At 41.6% G+C, this 12,511-nt stretch overlaps 2 protein-coding genes across 2 annotated transcripts in view; one reads left to right on the top strand and one right to left on the bottom strand.

Moving 5' to 3' along the window:
* FAM114A1 (family with sequence similarity 114 member A1) overlaps positions 1-12,511 on the top strand; it is a 51,803-nt gene that overhangs the window by 4,981 nt on the left and 34,311 nt on the right. The gene's annotated exons all lie outside the window — the stretch shown is intronic.
* On the bottom strand, positions 960-7,589 carry LOC128421283 (toll-like receptor 6). The gene is made up of 2 exons (XM_053403870.1): positions 7,087-7,589; positions 960-3,582 (listed from the first exon to the last, which is right to left on the bottom strand). The coding sequence occupies exon 2, from the start codon at positions 3,516-3,518 to the stop codon at positions 1,137-1,139; it is 2,382 nt and encodes a 793-aa protein (XP_053259845.1). The 5' UTR covers positions 3,519-3,582; positions 7,087-7,589; the 3' UTR covers positions 960-1,136.

The raw sequence follows: 12,511 nt of genomic DNA, 5'->3' as shown, positions 1-12,511 counted from the left end.
CTTTTATTTATTTATTAGATTTTATTGGTGATTGTAAAATTGTATGAAGATTTTTAATGGAAGAGTAATATAGAAATGCATTAAATAAATAAATATTTTGCCTGCAGAAAGCCCCAGAATCAGTCCCTGGCATTGCCAGCTAAAAGGATCAAGCAGTGGATAATAGGAAATAGTATCTGCCTGGGACCCTGGACAGCCAAAGGCTGTCAGAGTAGACAATACAGATAGACGAATACTCTGACCATTATATGACACCTTCATATTTTTCAAAATAGCTGGTTTCCTACAGCTAGGCTATATTAAGGTTATTATAGGTATAATAACTATGAAAGCATAAATACAGCAAGCTTAATATGAATTCCTGTCTTAATATGTACCAATAAAAGTCTATGGTTCCTATTCTCCCTTGCTTGGTCTAAGTGGGCTCCCTTTGCAATGTCCGCTTTTATTATGTGATACTTGGCAGGAATTATATATGCAGGGATACGTTCTAACAAAATGAGTGTTTTCAGTAAATTCTTTTTGATAGGCATTCACTATGCACAAAATTGGAAGACAGCACAAAGACTAACTATTCACAAAACAGTCTCTGATATTTTCAACAATACATGGGTGCACAAAAGTTCCTCTCATGCCTGCAGATCTGTTTATTTTTATATAAATTCAGCTCAATGAAAACTGACTTTAAAGCTACAACTCTAAACGACTTCTTCAATATTTGGAAGCTTAACATGAATATTCAGCCATACAACAGGGGTCAGCAAACTTTTTCAGCAGGGGGCCAGTCCACTGTCCCTCAGGCCTTATGGGGGGCAGGGCTATATTGGGGGGTGGGGAAAATGAACGAATTCCTATACCCCACAAATAACCCAGAGATGTGTTTTAAATAAAAGCAATACATTCTACTCATGTAAAAACACCAGGCAGGCCCCACAAATAACCCTGAGATGCATTTTAAAATAAAAGGGCACATTCTATTCATGTAAAAACACGCTGATTCCTGAACCGTCCGCGAGCCGGATTTAGAAGGCAATTGGGCCGCATCCGGCCCCCAGGCCTTAGTTTGCCTACCCATGCCATACAATATGAACGTTACTGATATAATGAAATCTGCATATGATTATTTTAATATAAATTTAACTCAGTGAAAATGCTCTCTCTTCTTCATTGCTGCACAGTTTAATGTAAATGGCTGCCCGAAGATTAGACCAGAAAAGTCCATGCTTGCTTTTCTCCTTTGGCCACTCCAAGTACGTTCTCTTGGCCATGAGAGCTTTCAGTTTGTGGTACCTGGTAGGAATGACGTATGCAGGGATTGGTTCCAGCACAATCAGGATTAAACTGTCAGCATTTTCACTGAATAACTTGTGATGGGCAAAGTAGAGCTCATAATGACACCATTCGCTCTGCACAAAGTAAGGAGACAACACAAAGATCGACTTGTAACTTTTCTCAATGCAGTCTATGATATTCTCCACAATGCTCTTGCCTGCAACAAAGTTCCTCTCATGCTGGCAGATCCGTATGGAGCCATCCTCCTTCTCCAGGTTTGGAATCAATACGTTTTTCACCCACTCAGAATCATGCTCACTATAGGAGATAAAAGCATGGAACTCTATGTTGGGGAGCATGTCTTCAGGATTACTCTTCCGAATCCTGTGTTTTGCTTGAGTCCACTTCCACATCATCTTCAAATACCATGGAACGTCAAAGCGGATGCAGAGGAAGGAAACAGTGGCTACTAAGACCACGGTAACAATTATAACTATCGTAATCAGAAGACTCACGTTGCAAACAACTTCAGAGACGTGAAAGTCCTTTAAAAGGGTCCCCCTTAAGTAGTCTGGGTACTCGCACACATAAGCGTCAGGCCAACCAACCAACTCCATAGATCCTTGCTTTTGAAGATTGATGAACTGTCTTAATTCACAGGTACATGTGAATGGATTGTGTCCTGCTTTTAGCTGTTTGATGCCTTGACATGTCTGGTAGAATTCAGAAGATGGTGAGACAACAGAGTTCATTTCTATATTCAGGAACCTCAGATTTCTAAACTGACCACATCCAGGCAGACTAGCTAGTTTATTGGATGCCAAATTTATTTCTTCTAAAGCATTCAGCTCTATAATCTCTTTGGAAATGCTTGAAATCTGGTTGTTTTGAAGATCAATCATTTGAATATTGACTGGCAGACATCGAAAGACTGATTCAGACAACTTATTAAATGACAAATCTAATTCAACCAGATTTTTACCCCAGTCACACTTATTATCATGGTCTTCATATTGCAATAAATTCAGGCTCATATCCAAATATTTCAAAGATGCCATGTGACTGGTCATTAAACTTACTCTGACAAGTTTTTTGAACTGATTACTTTTTAAAATGAGCTTTTCAAGGAACATTAAGTCCTTGCAATTTTGAAAAACAGTATCTGTAAAACTGTTATTTGAAAAACATAAGTAAGTAAAATGACTGGGGTTTGAAGGGCAAAGCATGTGTATCAAACCTGCATCAGAAATGGTCAAGGCTGTAAGGTTCATCTCCGAAAACAATTCCAACAGATATTTTGCATCAGAACGAAACGTAGTCAATGTAGTCTGCTTAATTGTCAAAGCTTTGAGTGAAGTTTTTGTATACTTAAACTCTATTGAATTTGGAGCTTCCAACTGTGATGCATTGGCTATAACAAAATATTCAATGGTTGATTCCCATACCGTCTGAAGAATTTCAATGAAGTCTTCCCAGTCACATTGTATATTGTTCAGTGTTAGGTTTAGTAATGTTGAGTTTTTGTTAAGTTTCAGCAGGAAAGTTCTTAAGTCATTGACTTGTGTTTCTTGGATATTTGACAGCTCTAAACTTTCTGTTACATTGATTTCTAGATCTGGCAATACTTGATAATCATTGTTTGGTGGGAATATAATCTGAAGGCTCCTTGTATTGAACACTGGAAGATTTCCATGGATATATTCAGAGAGGTCTTCTAGGCCCAAGAACAGAGTTTCCAATTGTAAATGTGCAAGAACACTGAAATCTGATTTCTGAATTCTTCTAGCACTGAGGCCAAGATATTCCAGCTTCAACATTTTGCTAAATTCCGGGCATGTGGGCATGTCTACATAGTTATTGTAAGAGAGATCTAGATGCCTGAGACTTGTAACAGGATGACAAGAAAGACTTTGCAAGTTGTTATAGGATAGATCTAGATATTCTAAGTCTTCATTGTACTGGAAGACACTGAAGTTCAGCTTTCCAATGAGATTATGAGAAAGAATTAGTACCTGGAGCTTAGAAGAAGAACTGAAATCTGAAATCTGAAGTTCAGAGATACTGTTATATGACAAATCCAACACTGTCATTTGTGCTGGAAGGTTCTTAGGTACTTTAACTAGAAATCTGTTGGAAAAGTCCATAATCAATCCTTTCCCCGCAGAACATTGGATGTCATTCCAGAAGATTATTGCAAGGAGGAAGGCACTAAGGAAATGGTTGGCGACTGTTCTTTCATCTACCATTGTGCATGAAGATACTTTAAATGTTTTTACTGGTGACTTTCATCACTCCACATTGACCACAGGCCTGTAGGAAGAGAAATGCAGCAGCATGTTAATGAAATCACATCAAGTAGTTCAAAATGAATTATAGCAGCTATAATTCCTGGATGCCTTGGACTCTTATTTCCTATTTGTTTTAGTTGATGAGAACCATGAAGATGTATGTGCATGCACACACAAGCAGACACATGTTTTGAAGAAAAATATTCTGATTACAATGAAGTTTTGATACATAGGTGTGAAGGGGTGTCCTTTCTATTCCCATAGCGTTCTTCAGACATGCTAGCAAGAAAACAAATGATCATTAATAAAATCTATGGCATATTTATAACATGAGCTGCAACTTTAAGCTGTAACTCTTAGATTTATATCTTGTTAGTAACACAACTTTTGAATTATGGTGCTGGAGGAGACTCTTGAGAGTCCCTTGGACTGCAAGAATATCAAACCTATCCATTCTGAAGGAAATCAGCCCTGAGTGCTCACTGGAAGGACAGATCGTGAAGCTGAGGCTCCAATACTTTGGCCACCTCATGAGAAGAGAAGACTCCCTGGAAAAGACCCTGATGCTGGGAAAGATGGAGGGCACAAGGAGAAGGGGACGACAGAGGATGAGATGGTTGGACAGTGTTCTCGAAGGTACAAACATGAGTCTGACCAAACTGCAGGAGGCAGTGGTAGACAGGAGTGCCTGGCGTGCTCTGGTCCATGGGGTCACGAAGAGTCGGACACGACTAAACGACTAAACAACAACAACTGTACAATGCCTGTCCTAAGTGATCTCTCATTCCAAATAAACGTGAAAGATAATAATAGGTTTTCCTTTCAAGGCAATTGGCAAACCTGTCCCAGTGTATACCAGTGTACACCAGAAAATTTTAGTGCCTCCCTTTCTCTACCAGCTCCTTCCAAAGGGTCCTTGGAAGAGGAGTTTAGGAATAATCTGATTGAAATGAATTGCTTTTGTGTTGTCCTCTTTATTCTTGTTTTGTTTTGTTTTATATATTTGTTATGCCACCCTATACCCACAGGTCTCAGGGCAGTTACAACATAAAATCACAATATAAGAACACAAAATATCTTGTGGCATTTTATGTTATAATTCTTCTCTCTTCCTTAGGTGGTGGTTTGGTTTTTTAAAAAAAACAAACCCAAAGCAGTTATGGGATTGACTCAGTGTCTTACCAGTGTTCACTACGTTCTGGTTTCCAGAGGTGTTATCTGATTCACCATTCGTATCGTTTCCTTTGGAACCTCTCTGTCTACCTTGAAAAGGCTCCCCTTTGATTCATTGGGCAAAATACAGAGAGAATTTCAGAAAACGACTTGTTGAATTCTATGCTTGCAGTGAAATCTGCCACAATAAATAATGGATTTTTCTTTGTTGCATATTTTTAGTGCCACCTATGGATACAAACAAACAGTGTCGCGCTTAAGAACTTGCATGTTATTTAGGACAGGATTCAGTAAGGTATTGAGTGTATTGTTCAGCACTTGAGACCTCAGAAAAAAATATGAACCACCTGCAACATTATGCAATTTTATTTTTATAACTAGCTTGAGATGGACGATGTATAATATTAAGAGCAGCTTTCCCCCCTTTGAACTGAATTGGACTGTTGAGGGCAGTGTTAGGCTCTTTACAGTTGCTACGAGCACAATTACTGAGTTCTACTTAATAAAAGCTTTCCTTTTGAGAAATAATTGTGCCATCAATTCTGAAGCTTGATTTAGCTCTCATTTTGCTGATCCTTTCCTAATTAGTTCCCGCTATTGTAACATGAGAGGGAATTTCTTCCTTTCCAGAAATAACGGTCACTGTATTCTATCGGAATACAATTGTTTTGCGTGCTCTGAGCTACAGGAATGTGAATTGGAAATGATACAGAATTCGTAAGATTTGTTACCCAGAGCTTAGGCAATGCCAATTGGGACTTGTTATTTGAGGGCCCGTCCTAACAATTAAAGGGGAATTAACATTGTTTTTGGGGAGCAGGGAGGATTACTAGTATTTACCTTTAATCGTAAAATTTGGTGTGTATTCCTCAGTCCTATTCTGGAATACTGAGATTGTCCCACAGGAATCAAGTGAAACTGTCTTGTTTACATCTTACAGCCTGTATCTCATGCCAAATAGTTAAATGATTTCAGCTTTGACTCCTTCGAGCTATGTCAGTTATTGCTTCTGTGGTGCATTTCAGTCATCCTTACAAAGCACTGTTCATGCCCATTTACCTTTGGAAATTGAGGCCCAGAGCTCTCCCGGTGAGTTCACAGCTCATGCAGAGCCTAGAATCGACCTGCCATGCATGGTGCCTGGGTTGGAAGGTGGGGCAGTAGAACTTGGCCCAACCATCAGGCCCACATTGGGCCCAATGCTTTTGTGTGACAGCAGCAAGTCCAGTTGGGGATCCAATGGACCCCAGTCCCACCCCCTTTTTTGCTGGCTACTGCCAGCAGGGATGCAAACAGTGACCCTTCCACCCAACCATTTGACATGTGGAAGGACGGATTGCTCCCTTAAGTAGGGATTTGAACACAGACCCTTCCAGACTTAATGTGACATTCTCACCACTAGGCTACACCAGTTTATTTATCACACACTTCCTCCTAGGGGCTCATGAATGGTTCGTTCCCCTTGTCCTCACAACAACTTTGTGCGTTGGGTCAGGCTAAAATAGAGTGACTGGCCCAGTAAGTTATATTGTTGTAAAGGAATTGGAACCTATTACTGTTTGGTTTTTTTCCAATTCATTAACAATTCAATCCTTTGCATGTTAACTCAGAAATTATATTAATTTGTTGTTTGCAAATGTGTGACTAAATGGATGTTTATTGGCTATAGGACTGGGTTAACAGTCCTGGACTACCAGGATACACACTACCCTGGTATGGGTGCCTAGAGGATGAGAAAGAGGAGGTGGGAAAATTTGACTCGGATAGAGCATGAGACTCTTAATCTCATAGTCGTGGGCACAAGATTCCTGCATTGCAGGGGGTTGGACTAGATGACCCTTGTGGTCCCTTCCAACTCAACAGTTCTATGATTCTGTGACTCCTTTGAAGCCTTGGTGTCCCTCAAGGACAGCATTGTTGTTGGTTTTTTGTATCTTTAATTTGGTTGTGATATATGTGGAAATTGTTGTTTGGTTTTGTATTTTTTAATGTTTCATTTATTGTTTATGACTACTTTTGAGTACACTACTATTATGACTACTGTTGTGGTTATGTATTTTTTTTAATGTTGTAAGCCGCCTTGATCATGGTCTGAACTGTGGATAGGTGAAGTGCAAATAAAATTATGTATGTATTGAAAACAAGTAGACTTACTTTTGAGTACACGGGTGCACTGTCCAAGGAACTTGACATGTTCAAGTTATGAGTCAAGTTTTTGACATCTTGACAAGTTATGTTGAGGGAACTTGACGTTTTCGTCAGTTCCAGCAACAGAAACAAAAGCTGAACGAGCCCCTCTCTTCCGGGTGGTGGGGAAAAGGGAAGTGAAACTAAGGCAGCAATCCAGACTCACCTACTTGGGAGTAAGTCCCATTGAGTTCGAGGGGGCTTGCATCCGAGTAGAGGGGCGCTGCACAGGATCGCAGGGCACTCAAGGAGGGAAGGCGCGTGATGCAAAGAAAACCAGCACCACTCTCCACCACGGTGGTCTCTTGCTCTCACTGCCTGCTTTGTTCACCGTGGGAAACAGTCGAGACGGAGTTCACTTCTGGCCGCCGAAGCGCACCGGTGCGTAGCGTCAGCTACCACGGCTCGCCTACTGCTGCTGCTGCTGTGAAGTCTGTCTGCTTCAGATTTGTTGGGGAGGGAGCTAGAAAAAGAGCCCGGCCCACTCTGCACTTGTCCGGCCCCATTGCCTCCCCACACCTCCACCCCCGCTTTCTGTCAGAGAAGGGAGAAAGAAAGCGCAGAGCAGCGCGCAAGCTCAGTGACTGGGGGCCCTGAAAGGTTTTAAAGAAGAGGTTGGATGGCTATCTGTCGTAGAAGATTTAGCTAAGATTCCCGCATTGCAGGACTAAATGACCCTAGGGGGTCCTTTCCAACTCTACAATTCTGTGATTCAACAACAAGAACACTTGCCTAGAAGGAATAAAATATTTATTTGTTTGTTTTCCTGCTTCTGCCTTTTAAAATACTGCTATTGCTTTTGCACTATTTGTCACTAGCTCTCTACTGAGTTGGTTGCTGTCATCACCTCCCCATATTAATTTTTTTCTCTGCTCTGATCCAGTGGTGTCCAAACTTTTTTCAAAGACGGCCAGATTTGATGAAGTGAAGGGCTGTGAGGGCCAACCAAAGTTGTTAGCCTTTTTTTAGGATTGAAGTTGTTGAGGTTTTTTTAGGATTTTACCCCAAGAAATAAACTGCCACAGTGCCCGGATTAAACCAACCAGCAGGCCACATTAGGCCCCCGAAACGGACTTTGGGACTTTGGACATGCCTGGTCAATATACCATCCAGGAGTTTCCCCCGCGCCTGTTAAGGAAAAGACAGTGTTGCTTGTTCAAATGGCATTCCCGATTTCAATTCATAGCAGTTCTTTTTAAAAACCCTTTTTTATTTTTAAATATGTTCCTTACTGTGTTCATTCTTGCTTTTGAGAAGCATCCAAAGCTCCTTAAGAGCCCTGAAGGGGAACATCAGCAGGAATCAGTCTGGTTCTAAAAATGGTCTACTCCTTCCTTGTTGTTTGAGGTGCTTCCATGAGCGATAACCCCATCCCCACAGATGTTGCAGGTGGCAGTGGTGATAAGAGTGATGGAGACTGGATCATGGATAAGAGTGGGAGAGATTGAACAGCAACCTTTGCCAACCTGATGCCCTCTAGATATAAAGACTGTATCTCCTGTGGTGTGCCAGGAGTGCCTTTGACCAGTTTTGGCAGATAAAAAAGCTACAGCCATTTCTGGATTGGTATAGCTTGTTCACAGCACTGGTAACTTCAAGGCTGGATTACCAGCATGCATTCAATGTACCTTTGAGGTTGGTCTGGAGGCTGCAGCTAGAGCAGCACCTGGTGGCTAGGTTGCTTGGGGGAGTAAACCATCTCCAGCATGCAACATCTTGTCTGAGGGATTTGCACTGGCTGCCATTTTGCTGCTGGGTTAAGGTTTTGGTAGTGTTATAAATCACCCCAATCTCACCCCAGTGTGAGATTCCAGGGATCCAGGTGTTTTGCGTTTCCTTCGAAAATGAGGCACAACGGAGACTGGGGTGTCTTTATGATACATGGGATATTTATTCATCTATACAACCTGACCCTATGATTGGAGCATTACACTCCAAGAGGGTCTTGTTGAATCCATTGCTGCAGTCTTGGATTCAAAAAGAAATCAAATGTGGCTCTTTGTCCCTCTGCTTAGCTTGCTGTGTTTAACAGACTGACACTTTTTCTCTCTAGCTCACAAACAGGCAACTGCAATCCTAAAAACTCCATTTTGCTTTTTCTGTATTAACTATCTCTCAGTGGAAGGTGGGGCTCACACCCATCTGCTGCCCAGTATATAATATTCACTTTGTTAATTGCTCATTACCTTCTTTTTGTTCTTCTTGACAGGCAGTTTCATGGGCATGGGAAAAACTGGTTTGGTCTGTATTTTGACACTGCTAAATTCAGCCTCTACCAGCCCATCTTAATACTCTAAGCATTACTTAAACTCCAACACTCACTAGACCCAGTAATTTAGGGGAGTCAAGGCACTCACAAACACATAACACTAACACTAACATGACCCTCTCGATAGCAACTCAGGTCCTCTCGATAGCAACTCAGAACAGGGTTTTCAGCATGGCTGCCCATTTTGTAGAACAGCATTCCATCTGAGATGTGACAGCCCCTCACTAGCGGTATTTTCTGAAAATGATGGAAGACATTTTTGTTTCAACAAGCTTTTTCAGGAGTACAAAAAGTTATCTGCCTTAGCTGTTCATTCTGTATTGTTTTTAAACCTATCCTTAGTTGTTACTTTCCAAACTATTTTTAGCTGTTTTATGGTATGTTTGTAAATCACATTAAGACACACATGTAAAAGGAAATTTATAAATTAATAGATGGTGATAACGATGATGAAGATATCACCCATCACTTTTTCTGTATTTGAAGAAAATAGGCACTATTTTCTTCAAATGTACAGAAATATAACAATATCACATCTTACTAGGTTGGAATTAGTCTGCAATTAACAGAAGACAGTAAAATGCGCTGAAATGTTTTACATCTCTTTATTGAAAAAATGGCAATTTGGAATTATAAGTAAAAAAATCAAGGGAAAAGAGAGGAAAGCATGGCTGTTAACATGTTTGATAAAGAATGGGTATGTAAACATGATTATGAGATTGTTTACATAAAAAATACAAGAGTCGCCAATATGACACCCATGGGTACAATGGCCCCACTGAGGTCTTCTCCTGGTGTCCACAAAGCCTTTAAGCACACACACCCTATAGTGCCCCCTTGAGCATAAGGTGGTGAGCATAGTTACCTTTTCCTCCCTTGAAAATTAATTAGAGCTAAAGGAAGAAGTTGAAAGAGTGACACTCCAAGTGTTTTCCAGCTGGGTTAGGTTCTGTAGGATAAACCAAGTTCCTATTGGTTTCTTAGGTCACTTGGTTTTGCTGGGCTGGCAGAGTCATAGTAGTATTTCCCCATTACAGCAGCATTCCTGCAGTGCAAGAGAGATCAAGCTGGGAGCTCCTTGTGCCTATGAGCTGCCCCGGTGGTGCCAATAGCAGGCCATCTGGGTGTTTTGGCTTGAGACCCTAGTCCAAGACCTGTGATGTCTTGACCTAACACTGTTTATAATCAGGAAAAGTGCTTCATTTTGTAACAAACATAAACTGGATTTATTCTTCCCTAAGACCCAAAGGTGGTGCTATTTGGTTAATTATAGGACAGGGTGGAAGTTAGTTATATTAAATTAGTATTAACAATATTAACTGTGGAGCACTTGTAGATTGTCCGTGGAAGATTTCAGGAGTGATTGATTGATTGATTGATAGATAAATAAATAAATAAATAAATAGTCTTCTTACGCCCCCTGTTAAACCTGAACAGTAGTACTGCAATGTTCCTGATGCTGGGTGGAGTCCTGAACAGAACCATCATCCAGCAGTTCACTGCAACATTTTGGGGCATCCCCCCACTTCTCCCAAAACTAAATAGGGTGGTCCTGTGCTTATCAGCAGGACAGTGAAATGGGGCCACCACCACAGACAATTAAGGGCTTCTTATTGCATGAGTGATTCCCCAGCTTTGGAGAAAGAAAATATTAGACTGTGAATTAAAAAACAAACAAAAAGGAATGAGTATGGTCCTGGGGAAGAGACACAGAAGATGAGGGCGGCTGAGCATCAGTTAAAAAGGAAAGCGGAGGCAGGGAAGAGGAAGAGGAATGGCCTGGCTCAGACCCTGAGAGCTAACCTTATACTATTTTGGAGGGAGCTGGAGAATTTAAGCTGAGGCAGGAGTCACAAAGCATTTTACAACCTTGATAAATTTGGATTTCTGAGTTCCATGGACATCATCCCTTTGGGTCACTTCTTTCTCCTGTCCCCTGACATCCCCCACTCAAGATTCGGAGGCGGGAAGCGCCACCCATCTTTCACTTTTCTAAGTGATTTGGGTAAAAGTCAGATTAAGTACAAAGCCACATAGAAGAGGAAGGAGTAAAAAGCTTTGGTCATCAACATTCTTCCTTGAATGCAATGTACTTTTCAAGGGAGTAACTGTGCATCTCCCATCTCTAAAACCCCATTTCTAAACATTTAAGTGTATCAAGAAATCAAAAGTTATCAGTTATACAGAACCAGGCAGGGTAGGAGGTGGAGAGTCACTGTGCAATCCTTATACTCAGCTAGGGCCAGTCCACCTATGAGGCAAGGTGAGGCCACCACCTCAAGCAACAGGATCCACAGGGACAGCAGATCCCAATGCAGATCTTTATTTCCCCCCCCCCTCATTCCTGATGTAAATCTTCCCTCATCCCTTCTTCCCAGGAGAAGAGGGGGGTGCCATTTGGAGGTCTGCTACAGGTGCCGAAATATCTCTGGCCAGCACTCTACTCTGTGGCAAGTCCCATGAGGTATGCAGATATAGGACTAAAGTCCAAGTCCCTCAAAACTTACGAGGAATTCACTTATTGAAGAAACATTCTTAGGGCAGCGCCATATGAGATGCTGAAAATATACCCCCTCACCCCGCCATCCCTGCACTGTCGCCAACAGACCCTCCAAGGGTCCCTATTTTCCAGGGACAGCCCTGAATTTACAACAGCTGTCCCAGCAGTCCTTTCTTTTTTTTCAGGGGGTAGTCAAGGGTATGCAGTACCAGCACCTCTTACAGGGAACCAGGCAGAGGGCCTTCTCGGTAGTGGCACCCACCCTGTGGAACGCCCTCCCATTAGATGTCAAAGAGAAAAATAACTACCAAACTTGTAATAATAATAATAATAATAATAATAATAATAATAATAATTTTTATTTATACCCCACCCTCCCCAGAGCGGCTTACAAGCAATAATAAAAACAAGTTGAATGATTACAACATAAAAACAAAATTAAAATACAATATTAAAATATTGAAACATTAAAATATTAAAATGTAGCCTCATCGCAGGAGGAGAAGGAAAGGAAAAAAAGAAAGAGAGGGAGGGAGGGAATCAAATTGGCTCCAAGCCAAAGGCCAGGCGGAACAACTCTGTCTTACAGGCCCTGCGGAAAGAAATCAGATCCTGCAGGGCCCTGGTCTCATGAGGCAGAGCGTTCCACCAGGCCGGAGCCAGAGTTGAAAAGGCCCTGGCTCTGGGTGAAGCCAATCTAACTTCCTTAGGGCCCGGGACCACAAGGGTGTTGCTATTTATGGACCTTGATGCTCTCCGTGGGGCATACCGAGAGAGGTGGTCCCGTAGGTACGAGGGTCCTAGGCCGTGAAGGGCTTTAAA

Source organism: Podarcis raffonei, chromosome 9 (assembly GCF_027172205.1).
Source record: "Podarcis raffonei isolate rPodRaf1 chromosome 9, rPodRaf1.pri, whole genome shotgun sequence".
Classification (NCBI taxonomy): Eukaryota; Metazoa; Chordata; class Lepidosauria; order Squamata; family Lacertidae; genus Podarcis; species Podarcis raffonei.
The sequence above is the reverse complement of the archived record's forward strand: the minus strand, read 5'-3'. Positions and strand labels throughout refer to the sequence as shown.

Coding starts and splice junctions, on each gene's coding strand:
- LOC128421283 (XM_053403870.1), bottom strand. CDS start 3,518: ATGGTAGATGAAAGAACAGTCGCCAACCATTTCCTTAGTGCCTTCCTC.